The sequence below is a fragment of the Chaetura pelagica genome, unplaced genomic scaffold (genome assembly GCF_000747805.2).
Source record: "Chaetura pelagica isolate M959 unplaced genomic scaffold, ChaPel_1.0 scaffold737, whole genome shotgun sequence".
Lineage (NCBI taxonomy): Eukaryota > Metazoa > Chordata > Aves > Apodiformes > Apodidae > Chaetura > Chaetura pelagica.
The window spans coordinates 840,154-857,639 of NW_009953813.1; the positions used below are offsets into that span (position 1 = coordinate 840,154).

Consider the following 17,486-nt stretch of genomic DNA (forward strand, 5'->3'; position numbering starts at 1 on the left):
TTCTGCGGTTTGTTGGTATAGAGTCTGAATGGGAAATGTGGAGCTTGGCTGGAGCTGGTCACTTTGTTCTGGTGATATTGATTCTGGTGCTACATTTGCTGTGTTTAAATCTTCTTTGGTCTAATTTAGCTTTAGCCTGTAAATTACTTTCCAATGCGATTCAGTGGGGGTTCAGATGATTCAGAATTGTTTTGGAGGTGACAGTCAGTGGAAATGTGAAAATAACACAAGAGGTTTTTGTTTATGTTGCATTCTTGTATGGATTCCCACTTCTAGTTTACAAATCAAGAATACTGTGGTTGTTAGGTACCTGGTGGAAGATTAGTCTTCCTTACCTTCATTCACAAGGCAAATTTCTATATTATCTCACCCATGGAGATTTTTAACCTTCTAGCATTCCAATGCAATGCTATAGCTGAAAACAGTTGGTTTTTTCCTCTGTTTTTGGCTGAAAGTTTGCAAATTTTATAGCTATACAACATCTCCAGGAAGAAAGCTTCAAAATTTCACAGGGAAAACATAGGTTTAGACACAGGGAAGGCTTCTGTGGTCAACATATTACTTTGTGTGAGCTGATCCATGGTAATGGTTTCTTAATATGCTTGTAATATGTGAAATAATTGGACTGAGTGTTCTTTTAATGCAGGTAAAGCAATCCTGAAGTATCTTCCCTTTGCTATGGGCTAAAAGTATGAGCACATATTTACTAGAGATCCGATGACACCTCTAATTTTTTTGTGTGTTTGAGCCCTGGAGCAGAAGAAAAAAGAATTACTGGTTTGAGCTTGTGCAACACCTGCAGAGACCCCTGAGGTCCTGCCTTTGTGCTTCTGATCCCCTCTGTCCTCCTCACAAGAACATTAACTCTGGCACTAGTAGGAAGCTGCAGTCATGAGTTTAATTTTAAGGATCACATAAACCTAAGGGCACAGGGGAAACAACGACAGCATCAATATAAACTCTAACAAGCTAATTTTTCAACTGTGTTGGCAGTGTAATATGAATATAGAGGGAGAATCTGTATGCTTTACTTCTGACACTTATCTCTGTAGGTTTCCTAATTTACTTAACCTCTGTGTATTGAGATGAAGGACCTCCTGTTCTTAGAAACTAAAAACAAATTTGGAAATTCAGCAAAATGTGGTAGTAGTGGCTATGGAATGGTGAATAATTAGAGGCCTCTGAGACTGATAGCTGAGCATTTGGTTTCAAAGGGGTTTTGCTGTACATCGTGATATCAATGTAAACATCACTGTCACTTCTGAGGTTGTTCATTAGCATTTCTATTTGTTAATCACTTCATTTGGTCTTGTGTTCAAATCAAATGCAAGCTCCAGAGATTTGTTATGATGCTTTCTTGTACAGTCTGAGCACAACCAAGCTAACTGCTCCAACACTCTGAAGAACTTAAGAGATTTCTTCTGCCATGCTTTGCTGTTGATGTTCCATCCTTTGGGTTGACATATTTGTGGTTAAATGTTTGTAATTTTTTCTAAAGCTTCTTCCTGCAGAGAGGAAGAACCATGTCACTGAGCTCTGGGAAAGACTTATGGAAGATAGGAACCTGTAACATATGCCAATGTTTGTGTTCTACATAGGGTAGAAATTTAAATACTCATCTAGTGTCTTATGATGCACCAGGGAGGGGTGATCACTATGTGGTATTCATGAGTCTGTCCTGATTCAAGAGGGCTGGACCTGGTTTTGTGATGTAGGAGGGGAGCAGATCCAGGGCATCCCAGCTGCCAGCAGCCTGCCTGCTCACAGCCATTAGCTCACTGCCTTCTGAAAATCCACACGGCAAGAATTACTAGTTTCACACAGCTTTAATGACAGGTACAATTGTCACAAAGAGAACGAAATGACAATGTGGAAGAGGTCCTTTAAACAGCTCCTAATTAGCTCTGAAGTAATTTTCTTACAGTGTGCCAATTTGAAGGAGACTTAGTGTGCAGGCAGTGCTAAAACCTGTTACCCACCTTCTTCCTACCCAGTCCATTTGAGGACACTGTGCCTGCATTCCCTTGGTTCTCTCCCCTTCTTATATATATATCATCTGTTATTAGATTTTATTGACTCTGATGTGAAAGAAATCCCAAAGCCTTGCCTCAAAGTCACTTGTCAAGCATGTTAATTCTTGGAGACTTTAAGACTGGTATTGGAAGCTTCCATTGCCTTTAGGATGAATCTTTTTGCAAGGGAGGGATGGCAAGATCTCTCAGTATTTTAATACTCATAGAGCTCACCCAAAAAGGCAAAAAGCTCACTGCTCTAAGGACAGAAAACCAGCTCTCTATCTAGAATACGGTATTTCATGGAGTGTGACAGGGTTTTTTTTAATGAAAATGCAACAAATTTTGAAGAAAGCTAAAATCTCTGAACCTAAAATTTCATAGGAGATCAGTCCTTATACCTTTTTATTTGGCCTAGTTGTGTGTAGAACATGTTGTCCATCAATCAATGGTCCTCATGGCATTCTCTCTGAATGGACTGTCTCCTTAATTATGACAAAGGTATTTTAATCTGGTTTGTTTTGCAACTTGGTAGTGACACCCTGGGACCCTGGCACACACAGAAACTAAGGAATGTCACGCTTGTGCCACTTGTTCACACATTGCTGAGCTGGGGAGGATTTCTCTTACCATTTCTCTTGCTTCACTTGCCTAAAGCACTTGATCAATTAAGGTTCTTCAGGCTGTTATTATCATCACATGGAAATAGTTCTTGGCCAAAAGTGGAGTGTTATATTATTCAACTGCTTCTTAGAAGATTAGGATCTGTGATTGCTTCACTGACATCAGTAAAGGAAGTGTGTTCGTGTTGGGCTGTCTAGTATATCTCTGCTGAGTTCTGTAAGCCTCTGCCTAGTGCCCGGAGAACAAGATTCATATTGCTGCTTCCAAAATCCTTATTTATTATTTCAAAGTGGATAAGCTTCTGCTGGAGGGACTGAAAAGTCCCCCATCAGAATAAAGTACTTACTCAAAAAGTAAAAAACCTGAAATTAATGTCCCCAAATTGGAAAGAAAAAATCTAGCCTTTGTCTTCTGCATAGGAATTGTCTTCACTGTCATTCTTCAGCCACCTTGGAGTGATAAGTCTCTGGATCAAAAATGCCTTTTTGGTCTTAGGCAAGCTGAACTGAAATTGCTGCATCTCTGAAAAATGATTGTGTTGGACTAAGGGACATACTCACATTGAAAACATTTCACTGGAAAATCCTCATATAATTCTCTACTTCTTTCCCAGCTCTTCCTTGTTTACTGAGTCCTTTTGATATTATTCAGCTGAAGCTAAAAGTGGACTCTGTGCCCTCCTAGGAATGTGAACTACAACTGTACTACAGCGTGGCTTGTGCACTGGGGTGGGGGGGGGTGAGTGAACTGTGCTCTGAGTTACAATAGTTGCATGCAGAGGTAGGTAGGTACCTGTGAATCACTGTACTGGCTGTTGCAGCAAACTCTTCCCCTAAACTGCACCTTGCTGTGGCAGCTCCTCCCTGGCCTTTGCTGTGCAGCCAGGAGATGCCCCTCTCTGGGTGCTCTCTGCTTGGCGGGGACCTGGGAGAAGCACCAGGTTGAAAGCCAAAAACTCTCCACAGGGCTTGGTGAGCCCGTTCCACCTGTCCCTCATGCTGGGTGTATCTTCCGTTCGTTGTCAGCACTCGTTAAGATTGAGGGCATCTCTCCCACTTGCTCTGTCTTCTCCATGTCTCCAATTTCATTGGAACAGAGTCAAACGGAGACGAGTCCATGCAGGGGCTGGAACGGATCAACAGGTCAGCTGGGAATGCCTGTCAGGCATCCAGCACGCTCCCTCCCTTCTCCCTGGCTTTCTTTGAGGTTTGTAGCTCTTCTGCTTTCTTGTTGCTATTACCACCCTCCCCACACTCTCCCTGCCACACACCAAGCACCCAGACCTTTCCTGAGCACTTTCCTTAATCCCTGGGATTCTTTACATAGGAATTAATCTTCTCGTCACAGTGGGAGAGCTGGGAGGGAGGGGGGTACATTTATCTCTCCTGCTGAGGTCTAGAGTTGCATTGCTGTGATTATTGGTGGTAGCAGTGTGCGTGTGTCTGGGGATCTGTGTTTAGCTTCTTCATTTCTTAAACGGCACAGGGGCGGCAGCAAGGCAAGTTGGCAGCTTTGCTTACTAGCTGCATTGTGTCTGCTGCTGGAAAAGGGAGTGTGAGTGGGGTGCAGCATGGCAGAACAAGAAGCCAGTGGCTTGCAAGTCCTTCTCTCCACCCTCCAGGTAAGAACAGCTTGAGCTAATGAGAGAGCTGCTTGGGCTTGTTTTCCTCTTTAATTCACCAGCCGTGGCTTGTTGGGCTGAGGTTGTTCGTGTGAGCTCCCTGCTGGATTGTCTCTAAAAGCATCAATGTGCTGGAGTCCTAACCTGCACCTCCCACCCTAAAAAGCCTTTATGAAATGAAGTTTCACTCTTTGGAGATGAGTGCTGGCAATTACTGGAACGCAGCAATTGCTGAGCCCTGTCTGAGGGCAGAGTCTGGGCTCCCCAGATCTTGCTGCCTTGATCAGGGGAGTGAGGGAGGTGTGAGGAGTTGGCTGTGCCGCGATGAATGGGACCTGACAGCGCTGTCAGCCTGTGAGCTAGGTGAGCCCCAGCAGCACATGAGGGCTGAGGGGGATGAATAAACAGATCTGCCTGGAAGCAGCAAGTTCCTCCCTGTCAAATTGTCTTTACCAAGACCCTTGAACACTCACAGGAAAGTGATAAAACTCTTGAGGCTGAGACCGGTGAGCTGCTGGCATTGGGTGTGCTCAGTAGATGCTCCTGATGAGCAGGGGAAAGGGAAGGATTTAGAATCAGCCTCAGGATGAAGGAGAGCTATCTCTTCCTGTGCCTGTAGGCAATCCACATGGTTCTGTCTTCCCTCAGCATGAATTCTCTCCTCCTGCTCTTGCAGGAGATGTCTGACCTAAGGTGTGAATGGGTTACCCCATTAAAATGTTTTGGGAAGGAACCTGTGCTTTCATGAGCCATCATTTTGTAATGAGGAGTGGGTGGCAACAGCTTTGCAAAGACAAGCTCCTTGCATAAAAAGCAGCTTTTAGATAGTTATGGTGAAACGGCAGTTGTCTGTGTTTCTTGGGTGCCCTGAGTCCCTCTGTGCAGCCCACTGGGATGGGGGTTTCACATCTCAGCAGCATCCTCTGACTGCAATGTGTTGTCAAGACATCATGCAATGCAGCAGCAGAAAATGAGGGATAGAGTATACGGAACAGACCTACTCTCCAGGATGAGCCCAAGGATTTGTCTCTTAGCCCTGTGTCTCAGGGTTCCTGTGACCAGCCGCAAGTGTGTAGAGGAGGTTAAAAAAACCCATAATACATGACTTCTTACTAGACTTGTGGGCTTAACACTCTAGGGCGATGAGTTATGCAGGTAAACTGGCACACCAAATCAAAATGTCTTTTTTTTTTTTTTTTTGGCAGTGTGACTTACCCTATATTTTTCACAGGTTATTTAATGCATATTCTGTACCAGATTTTTTTTGGCTATATCCAAGTTATAGTACTCTCTCTATTACTTTGGATGATTGAGAGCTGAGTGTACATCTCCTGTTTTTTCTTATGCTCTGACATTAACAATCCTTGTGCTCTACATAATCTGGGAACAGGACTGGACAAGGCCCAGGGAATAAGAGGAAATTATAGCTTAAAATCAGGCATGCAGTTCTTTGATAATGCTACAGGGATGGCTAGACTAGAAATAACTAGCAACACTGCAGGTGAAATAGGTGGTGGCATTGATAAAGTCACAAGATGGCACAGCATTCATCCCCAGTATCATGAAATCTAACCTTGGTACCAGACTCCTGTTTTTAGAAATTCTGTATTTGCCAAAAGCAAAAGGTTTTCTCACATCTTCAATTAGATGCAGAAGTTTCAGTGCTAGAGGACAAAGTAAGTGGTTGATGACAATTACAGTGCTGGTATGCATATATTTCCCCCCCCTTCCCCTACCTCCAGCCAAAACACTGCCAGCATTTCTTCCAGTGCCATCACCTATCTCTGCTACAGAAACCCAGTGATAAGAAGATGCAGAAGTTTCAGTGCTAGAGGACAAAGTAAGTGGTTGATGACAATTACAGTGCTGGTATGCATATATTCCCCCCCCTTCCCCTACCTCCAGCCAAAACACTGCCAGCATTGCTTCCAGTGCCATCACCTATCTCTGCTACAGAAACCCAGTGATAAGACCTTTACTTGACACTGTTGGAAAGCTCTGGGCTGGGGAATAATAACTTTTGTTGATGTTTGCATTTGCTGATATTATCTCTCTATATGTCTTACATTTTGGCAACAGCTGTCAAAAACAGGGTTGCTTTGGTTTTGTGTCCTGTTGGATTGTTCATGCTGGTTCATATGCTTTTACTGGGCATGAAGAACATGTCTGCTGCATACAGCAGGCTGCTCTGCAGGATATTACTGTATTTTCCATTTCTGTTAGCACATAATATTGCTTTGTATTCAGAAATCTTTCAAGTGAAGAATGAAGCAACGTTCAGTCTCCAAGCCACTCTTTATGAACCTCAGAATAAAAGCATCCTTTCTCCTTCAGTCACTTACACAGGGCTAAATTTCTACCTCACCATCACAGATTATTGCTCTCATTTGGAGAAATGTCCCCACATGAGAATAGGGTCTATCATTTTCAACCAAGGGAATGATCTACCCCATCTCCTCCTTGCATAGTCTCTTTTACTACTGCTCTCACAGCCTGGCTTTGGTAAGGTTGGTTTCATGCAGAACAAAACCAGAACGCTGTGCACTTTGTAACTGAACTCCTGCTCTAGTCAGGGAAAGAAACACATTTGGTTTCAGAGTTCTTCAAAACTGTTCCCAGTGAGACGAAGGAGTGTGATCCTCCAAAGACAGCTCAAACCCCTGAAAGCACAATATGTTACAGATGTTCTGAAAAGTGACAAGGTGAAAAGCAAAATCTGCTTTCAAAGTCCAGCTGCATTTTGTCACCAAAATGTCACTGCAGGGAATCTGTGACATTTCAGATCCCTAGGTAAAAAGTTCTTCATTTCTTACAGGGTGCAGCTTTAAAAGGTGAATTTCAGCTATAAGAAAAACTTGTGTCTCACAGGCTTTATGCCAGTATGGCAGAGATGAGCTCTTAGGAATTTACTGTAGTTTTTCATTTTGCTTCTAACTCTTACCTTCTTAGCTCTGTCTTTTGACTCTCCCCTTCCAACATCCTCCTGCAATTAGCAGTTCTTGTCCCAGAGGCTTGGGCTGTGTTGCTTCATTCTGTTCCCATCTCTTTCTGCATAACACTGACCTCCTCACCTCACATCCAGCTCTGCTCTGTCTTTCAAACATAGCCAGTGCAGTACCTAGACCAAGTTTGGGCTGGTTACTACTCCTTACCCTACTCCCTGGCCACAGTTTAACAAAAATAAACATCTTCCCCATCTATGGTTTATATGCAGGGAAAAAAACGTTATGTCCCTAATGCAAAATCCCAGAAAGACTTGGGATTATATCCCTTGTTTATTTTGATGCTAGGAGGAGATGTCTGGGTGTTTAGTTAAAAACAGCTATTAGTTGCTAAGCAGAATGACAGAAAACCTAAGCCAGCATCTTTCATTCTGTCCCAGAGTATTGAATGCCTTGAGATTTTTAGAGCATCCTAGTTCCAACTGCTGAGTGTCCTGCCCCTCATCTCACTCCATCTTCTAACCAGTTAGCTAAGCAAGAAGCATTTGATTCTTCCCCTGATGTCTTTCTCACTTGTCAGGCCCAGGCGTTACCCCTGAGAACATCTCCTTATTCCATGGCAGCACACATTGTGTGCCTGAGGAGTCCCAGATTTCCTGTTGGCTCTCAGCATGGTTTTCACATGCTTCCCAAAGCCACAATCCCTGTGCACATATTCTGCAAAGCTGGCAACCGCTGGGGTTGATGGCAGATCTTTGGCTCAAACTTTGCCCTACTGTGTTGGACAGCACAGGTTTCCTAATGCTCTGGTGAGAAAGAGGTGAAAATCTGATATATCAATGGAAGTTGTTTGTGTAAAGGCACTTCTCTCTGAATGGCTGTGGTGCCCAGCAGGGAACAGATACAGGATCCACTGTTTGCTAACTTGAACTCTCTGCTCCTTTGCACTGCTGTTTTTGAGCTGTTTTGCTGGCTGGCTGACAAGGCAGTTCTATTGTTATCCTAAAAACAAGTGGGAAGATATCTCTGCTGCTCCAATGGTGATGAATATCAATGTATTTTGCAATATGCTTCTGTCTCCTCTACATCCTTGCACTAATTCTGTCAGGAGAGCTGCTGAGATTCCTGGCTTTGAGCAAAATAGATTAAAAGATCACAGGAACTTCTCAGCAAGCAGAATGCCCACTGGTTTGGGCTGGAGGTGGAGGAGCTTGAAGTTTGGATTGGTGTTTTTGGGAGGCAGCTTGGCAGGCAGGGCTTAGTGGAATAGCCTTAGAGGAAAGAAAAATCAAAACCAGATGGCCGTTTTTATGTGGTTCATTAACTGAGTTTTACTGAGGTTGTTGTACCTAAAGTGAACAGCAGTGGACTTAGTGACCTCCTATTCCTTACAGAAAATACTCTAGCTTTGGAGCAGAAAAAGTAGTACAGTTATGGCAGACACTTGGCTGTAGGGTTCAAGGGGAAACTCTTCATGGGGAAACATGGGTGTTCCAGCAGTGCTTTCTCTACTGCTGATGCCACTTAGGCTGCATGATGCTGTTTTCTGCTGTAACTGGAAGAAAAGGAATAACATTCTGCTCCCACACCAGCTTTCAGGGTCACTGCTTGTTCTTACCACGCTGTCATCTCCTCCCTGTCTAAGGAGAACCTAAAGGTAACCCAGAGCTCACTACCATGGGGCACTACTAAGGAAGAAAGAGGGCCAGCATCCATATGTTAACCCCAAATTCCTGCCAGACCACAGAAGAAATATTGAGGTTTGGCTCTCTTGTGAATCAGCACAGAGCACTAAAAGCCCTCAGAGGAAACTGAGGCAGAATTTGGACTCTTCTGAAACCCTTCCACTGGCTGAGATGTGGCCAAATTTCACTCTGTACCCAGGCTGGCTGCAGCTGTTTCTCTGAGCACTCTGCCAGCTTCTTTGATAATGCCTCCAGTTGGGCTATCCAGAATTTCCTGCAACTCATTAATGAGAATTCAGGACCTCAAGTACAAAATGTACCCAGGGACTCATTGGAGCTGCAGCAACTATGGCTGGGCTGAGCAAGAAAGTGTGTTGCCATCAATCTGAGCAGAACTTTCCATGTTGCACAAGGAAAGTGGACTTCAGTCTGTCTTCTGTCCCTCACCCTTGCCTTGGATGGCCTGTGCTTTGAGGACAAATGAGATTGTGTCATGAACGTTCCTAAAAACTCCTATCTCTCTTGCTGCAGAAATGCAAATGGTCAGGATAGGCATGATGCTAAATCAGTTGAATGTAGATCTGGAGAAATGGCTTAACCCTTCTCATCTGAGATGATAATGTGTAAAATGGCTAATAATCCCACCATGCCTCATGTCAGTGTTTGAGAAATCAAGCAATGCACATTGGAAAAAAATCTGAAGTTCTGGTAACAACACAATAAAAAAAAAAGCCAAGGAATAAATTAGTAGTTTGTTTTCAGTGCAGGTCTTGGATTCTGCAGACTAAATAAGGCACAGAACCACATGCTAAATGAGGAGGACAAAAAGCTATATGGGGTCATTTTCCAGGCAGGAGGCACTGTTCATCCTGAAGCAGAGTTTTTGTGAAATAAGTTGTCATGAAATTAAAATACACAGTCACACAAGGGAGCCAAATGAAACAACATGAGCACTTTAAAACTGTTGTTTCTTAGCTGTTGAGGGCCTGACTTTGCCCTCATGGCCAGGCTGTTTAACTTAGACTATTTGGATGTAATATAATGGTACATTATACCATGTCCAGCAGCTTTATATTTGTGTATTTTTGTACAGCTGCTGCATTAGAGACACAAACAGGCATTAAGATACAAGGAGGTATATACATTTCTTAAAAAAACGCTTCACATAAAATATAAAAATATATTCAAATGCATCTGCTTGCCTATTTGTAAGTCGAGAATAATTATTAGTGGTTATCTAGCTTCCATAGGTGTTTTGTGTGTCTACAGATATAAATATATGTTACATCAATATTTTTCTCAATGGAAAATTTCCACCTTCTCCTTTTTTACAGATTTCAATTATTTGCCTCTGTGAAACATATGAAAAGAGATGCTTTCACACAGAGAGATGGTTGCTTGAATAGATCTTGCTTTTGTTTTGTTGTATAGCATAATCTTCAGTGTATTATGTTGCTTTTTGCTCTGATGGCTCACATCTTTTAAATACTATTTTAATGTTTTTTGTCCAATCCTTTGATCCAGTCCTCCTAGCTTTATCTGTGATGGGGGAAAAAAGTCAGTGGTAGAAAATATGTTCATGGGCATCTTTGAATTAAAGTTTATTACATTACATTTAGCAAGAAGTGCAAGAAAGTTACTTGTATTGAAAGATGTGTGGGTTGATAACGGTTAACTTCAGCAGTGTTTCCTGACAGCAGCAGAGAGTTTATTGATGTGTGTTAACAGGGGAAAAAAAACAAATGAAACTTTTCCTTAAATTACAGGGAATTGAAGAGCTGAGGAGGGGTTGTTGGGTTTTTTTTTTTTTGTCACTTGGTCTGGGATAGCAGGGTTGAAAATGGCTCCTGGAGTTGTTGCTATCACAGGGACATTGTGTCTGTGTGATCATTTCATGCTGGGTGAGGACAGGTAACACAGCACATCACTGTGACTCTTGTGATGAAGTTTAGGGGGGATTTATGCCTCTAGTAGAGCTGCCTCTTCTGGAGGACACCAGGAGTAGCCAGTGGGAAGTGCAGCTGTAAAGGCAGTGTTTGCTGATAATTCCTTATGGAATGAGCCGTGCTCTTGGGGAGTGCTGACCCTTTCTGTGTATGTTAGAGTTGATGTATGGACACCTGAGAACCTCTGCCTTTCACACATCTTTGGAGATCCTGAATTCACAGACATACCATGTGCCTATATATATCATTGGGCTTTGCAGTCTTCAGCCCTGTGACTATGTTTTTCTCACCAGACCAGGATATAAAATAATTCCCTGTTCTTTTAATAATCATTTGTCTCACAGACAGTCTATTTGCAGCTGTTTGCCTACAGGGCCTGATGGACCACGGAGTAGAATTGCTGATCCATGAGCTGGGATTGCTGCTCATCTCTACAGGAAAGGGGCTGTGGTTCTTGGGCAAAGATGGCTGATTTCCTGGTGACCGTGGAGGTAGAATGCACCTGGAAATGCTTCTTGAGTGGGAGCTCCAACCTTCTCCAGGGAGACCAGGAACAGTTCCAAGCAATCTCATCAGACAATCTCTCTTCTCCCCATTGACAAAACCAGGTTTGCTGCAGGAGGTGCAGAATGATTGCTGGGGGATGCCATATGGTGTGGTCTTCTATAACTGCATAGCCTGGCTCAGTTGACATCATGGTGGGTCATCTGTGCTTGCAATTCTGGAAACCATGTGTGCAGCAGAAAGAAATACTGTGCTGTTGTTACAGAAGAGAGAGTTTAATTTCAGAAAAGACAGTTTAGTTAACGATGACTATGAGGCAAGGATGTTAGTCTAATCCACCCTCAAATATTTGTAGACATTTTCTACTATAATTTAAAAAAGTTTTTTCTGATTGTTTCATCTTTGTGAAAAGTTCACCCAAATATAGTCCATGTGTGTTCTTTGGGTGAAGATCTGAGTCTCCAAGAATTGGATAATGTTTTACATTTTTATATAGGGAAAACAATTTATCTAAGTAGAGTTTAGGAAAGTAAAGTCTAATTGATGGAGAATGTCCCTTAAAATAAGGGAAAACTGAGCATGTCCTCCATGGGTCAATGGAGTCACAACACATTCATACCCATGGCCTAGTATTTCCTTTTTTCCTATTTCTGTTCCACTGTTATGATCTTTGTTTTATTAGGTGGAGACTTACTGGATTATGAAGAAATCAAGGTTTCAGAAATCAAGAATTTGTAATTGATTTAATATCTTCTAGAAAGGTCAAAGATAATATGGTAGAGATTCTTCTGCCCACAGGTGCTACCAAGTTACAAAAAAGAGAATGTTTTATATCAGCTATTGATAGAATAACATGTGCTTTGTGGGAAATTCCATGGGCAAAGCTAAACTTCCTTTCCTTAGGGGATTTAGAGAATAAGGTTGGTATTTTTGTCCTTTCAAAAGAGAGAAAGATGGTGTATTGGCAGATAAAGCAGGAGTCCTGGGCTTTATTTCAGGATTGTTACAAACTCCCTCAAACTCGTTTAATGTCTGAGCCTTCAGATTTCTCCATTTGATCAATAAACGGTGATAACACTCATCTGTCAAGTTAGGGCACAGGGAGCCTTAGTTCACATTGTTTCCCAAATCAAAGGGTGGAACAACTAACTCTGTGAGCAGATGACACACACAGCCTGGGTGAAATCAGTACAAAGCCTATTGTGCTTGGCCATCCTCTCTTTTTTTAAGGGATTACTTTTAAAAGGCCAAAGCAGCGGATTTACAGTGAAGATAAAGTTGACCCTCCATTTTATTCAGGATTAACCTGGCAAGCAGGAGCATGACAGGGAGATAGATAGATATAGAGAGATCCTTCCATAAGCAGTTTGCTTGGCATGGTGAATGCCCACCTGTCTGCACTGCAAAGGAGAGGAGGAGGGAGAATGGTCCACCTGACCTTTTCCTATGATTAAAATGCTGATCTGATGAAGTCAGAGGAACAAACTGAACTGCCTCTTTTGACCCTCCATTTTTCCAGGAATAAATCAGCACTATCCACATGGAGACAGTTTCTGGAGGGACATGGGGAAAGCAGCACTACTGCCCTGATTTATCTGCCCTCCTCTTTGGGAAAATCTCTTCCATTTGAGTGGACTCTTGCCTCATGCTGAAGTTCCACTGTGTGGGAGAGAGCTGGAGATGACAAATGAAAAACAGAGTATGTGCTTGGCTCTGTTTGTCTTTGACAATCTCTTCCAATAGGGCCAAGGTCAGTTGATTTCAAGGGGACAGCTGGAAGCAACAATGCATTAAAATGTCTTGCTCTCTGGGATGAAAACCATACTTATTAGTGGTCTATTTCAAAAGCTCCTGCTGCAGCAGCTGTATCTTACTAACTGCAAACTCTGAAGGGTTTTGTCTAGAAGGTGGTTGTCTGAATGGCTGGCTGATCAAACAGATGGGAATCTTCCTAGCTGAATTTCCCTGCTGTGTCCTAGCAAAGCCTGTAGAGCACTGTTACCACCAACAGGTCTCGTTGAGAACATGCTGAAATAAAATGGGACACAACAACTACTGGTTAGTGTCTCTCCATGCTGGTAATGGATACATCCATTGAATGTAGACTCTGACATGACCAAATCTCCAACAGGGTATTTGCTGAAGAGTTCACCTTTCCCTCAGTGATCAGTCCACCATGACATCAAGACTGCATTTGCTCCTATCTTAGTGAGACACTTTGGTTTAGGAAGAGATGAGTTCTCTCCTTGTTGCTGTACCAGCAGCAGAGGAGTATGTGTGTGGCTCCTGCCAAAAGTCCTCTCTTTTTCACAAGAGTTGTATGCCATCACGTGTTCAGCCTGTTCCTGTCTCGGTGTATCTCAGGAGAGACCGCCCATGCAGCTGGGTTTGATGAAGTCCACAGGGACACAACAAGTGCTGAAGTTTGCTGTACTGCAGAAGGACCACAGTCTTGCTGCACAGAGATAGGCACCAGAAGGAGTAAAAGCTCTCATTCATCTCTCACTTTGCAGTGCCCCTGATCTACATTAGCCTGGATCTCAGGAGCCACTGAGAGGACAGGGAGCTTGTATTTTTAAATTTAACTCCTGTTACATTTTCTCAGTGCACAAATGCAGCAGTGGGCTCATTCACTGAGCTAATAAAATGCCTTTTAGCTTGACTGACCAGCACTTAGTTTGCAAGTGCTTCTGAGCTACTGAACTTAAGTAACAAAGGCTGAATAAAGGCCCAACCATGTCTGCCTTTAACATGATGGCATCAACTTGCTGCTGCTGGGTGCCTTGCACAGGGTTTAGACTAAAGATAATGAAAGCTTTATTACCTTCTGGATGGAAAATGACATACCTCTGTCATACCTCTTAAAAACTTGGCAGTCTTTTCAGAGAACTGAGGGCTTTGCTTTTAAGTGATTGCTGTTTAAATCTAGACAGATGGGTCTCAGCAATGTAGTTAGACAGATGTTCTGCTTTATATTAGTAGCAATAATACTTTGAATCATTAGAATTTTGAAAGAGTTTGCTATTCATTATGGATGCCAAGTTTCGTTTGTGGTTTGATTTTTCACTTAGACTGGATAGGAAAGTAGGTTCATAATTTTCACTTTCAGGTTCTAACTCTTAAGAAAATAAAATGTGACTAACAATAGCTGTTAGTGTTTTTTCTCCACTACCCGTACCTCAATCATAATTATTAAGTGTTGATTGATTAATGGTATTTTCATTGTACCTCAATCATAATTAAGTGTTGATTGATTAATGGTATTTTCATTGCTGTCCCAGAAGCCACCTTTGAAAGTGGAATAGATTAACACCCAAGGATGCTTACCTTGGCAAAAGAAAGGACTAGTGTTTTGTTTTGTTGTTTTGTTTGTTTTTTTAAACCAGCATGTACTTTACAGTGATCCTTCTCTTCAGCCTGTACAAGCTGATGTCAGACTAATGTGTAGCAAACAGGAGTGTTATCATTGGAACACAGAGAAGCCCAGACTGAACACAATATTATCGCAGGCAAATGCCAGGTCAGGCTGAGAGGAGACACAGGGACTCCTGTGGCTTTATCATGCCTAGCCCAAACAGGAAAATCACAGAAGGCAAGGACAGCAGCATCTTCATTATAGTTTATTTGTATTTATTTCCACATGTGCATACCCTATATTTGCTATAGTATTAAAAATGTGATTTGATTAAAAAGCCAGTACATCTGGAAATTTTCCAAAAGTCTTCCAGACTCACTTGTGGTTTGTGAAATGCCATTGCTTGAAAAACACTTTGTTAATTCCCAAATGTGCTGCTGCTTTGAAAGATAGTGTTGTCTGGATTGACAGCCTTGACATCTCACAAAGAAAAGTGGTGGCATGTTTTGTGCTGCTCCTTTGGTGGTAGTAGTGGACAAAAAAACTACAGCTGAAGGGAAAAAAGTGGTCCCTCCCTGTAAAGTTTGGGTGGCAGTTGTGTTAAGTACATGTAGGAGAGTGGCATTTGAATGGAACATTAATTAAAAAAAAATAGTTCAGTAACAGCTAAGGTAATATAAAATATAGAAATAAATCCAAGCAACAGCAATAAACAGTAGGTGCTAATGTGCATTTAAAGATCATTGTGCGGGAATGGTTAATACCTTATAGAAACTTATTAAGGGTGTGAAAGACTCATGCAAGATAATTTTGGCATTAAACTAAAAAATAGATTAAAAAGAGGAAAAAAGGGAACAATGAAATGTTAAATCCAGTAAAAATCTTTGGATGTCATAAGTAACTTATTGTGAAATAAGAGATGAAACCAAAGAGAATTTATCTGCAGTAGAAATTACAGAAAGAAGGTTAGAAATATTCAAAGGAAAGTCTAAAAGCCTTTTACAGAGTATCATGTGTTTTGATTTATCTGAAAGTTTCCTCATTCTTTTAACACTTCCAATTTGACAGAAGCATTTTAAGGTTATATAATAATGTGTTTTACCACTGGTTCTGCATAATAAAGTAATTGCTCTATTAGAGATGCATTAGTGAGAGGAGGAAGTGGCAGAAAGAAACTTTATATCAGAAGGAACTTCTGCACAAGGACAATGTTTTATTTGAGAACATCGAGGTTTGGCATGAAAAAAGAAGGAATTTGCCAACAGTATCCAAGCCACTGAGGTGCATCAGGGCATAATTCCTGCAGATACCTGGATGCAAATGCATTTTATTATTGCAACACACTTCTGGTGTGGTACAGACATGATAAGTAACCTTACTCTGGAGTTGGGTGAAGCACTTAACTTGGAGTCTTTATAATGCAGAGGGTAAAGCATCCTTTAGAAAACAGGTCATGGTCTATGTGCTTCTTAATTCCTGTTTGCATGAGTTATATGTGGCATCTCCCTTGGATATGAGAATGAATTGCTCTGTAAATAGGGTTAGGACCCACAGTTGGTGAGTGGCCCTTTTTTCCCAGTTTGGCATTAGGATTCCTTGCCTGGGACAGGTTTTTTCTGCTAAACTTACTCCTGGGGAGTTGGGAGAATGATCTCAGGAAGGAAATTTTTGAACCTTTTACAACTAAGTGGAAGTGTGTGGTTGAGAGCTCTCATACTTCTGTGCAGACAGAGTTTCTGCTTCATTTTATTGGAATAGCTGTCTGAGCTCTGCTACCAATCCTCTTTGGTATTGTTGAATTGAATTTCCCACCACAGGGTGATATTTCCCACCAGGAATATAAGCAACAATTAATCTGATCTTCTTGATGAGGGATGCAGTGGGGCAGGTGTTAATTAATATTTGTGAAGAAATATGTGATCCTGTGATGAAAGGTGCTATGTTAGTGCAATTTGTTGCATTAAATATAGTAAGATTCCTTGGCACAGATGATTTCCACCATGTTATTCACCAAGTTATTTTGGCTAGAGATCAGCTCATGCCAAGATGTTACATCTTGACACCTTCAGTGTTTTGAAGGCATTGAAATGTAAGTTTGGAATTTGCCCATTTCTGCCTTGAAGCAGCTCAGGCCCACAGAGTGTAGGATATATCCTTTGAGAAAAACCTCTGAAGCTCAACGAATAGGAGCAGAAGCCCTGTACAATAGAGTGTTAGAAATTGTCATTGAGGTACTACTTCTGCCACCCATTGTGAAAGGCTTATAATCGTTTCACCCAGCAGTGATCTGGTCTGTTATTGAAAAACAGGTTGCAGATTATCACACCCAAGTGCAAACAAGGATGAGAAAAAACATACCTGCAGGTCAGGAAAAAAAGCCACCCACCTGTTTGCAGTAGAGAGGGGGAATTTATTGATGAGTATTTGCTGTATTCCCTGGCATAAAATCCACAACAACTGCTTTGGGGTGATGCATGAAGCTTGGCATGGTGTTAAGCATCATCAGGAATGAAAATGGTTGGTGCTTGGGTAAACAGGGTGCTAGCCATGCCTCACAGGAGCCAGTGAGAGACTCATTTCTAAGGCTTGGGAGAGGAGCAAGACCTTGTCGGCCCACCTGTCTTGTTCTGGAAGGCTTCTTGGCTGTCCTGTGTACAGTTTGAGGGCTACGTGATCCCACACAGCTGTGAACGCCTTTCTTGTGGGATTAAAGAGGTCACTTAGGACATTGCCCAAACAGCAAGGTCCTCCTCTCTGAGTCTTTAAATAGCCCTTCTTCCCTTCCATGTCTCCTTTG

At 42.1% G+C, this 17,486-nt stretch overlaps 1 protein-coding gene across 1 annotated transcript in view; it reads left to right on the plus strand.

Moving 5' to 3' along the window:
- The first annotated feature begins 4,206 nt into the window (after positions 1-4,206).
- Positions 4,207-17,486, plus strand: part of AGBL1 (ATP/GTP binding protein-like 1) — a 276,400-nt gene continuing 263,120 nt past the window's right edge. The window contains exon 1 of the mRNA XM_010001309.1: positions 4,207-4,257. Within this exon, the coding sequence (XP_009999611.1) occupies positions 4,207-4,257 (51 nt within the window). The remainder of the gene's footprint in view (positions 4,258-17,486) is intronic.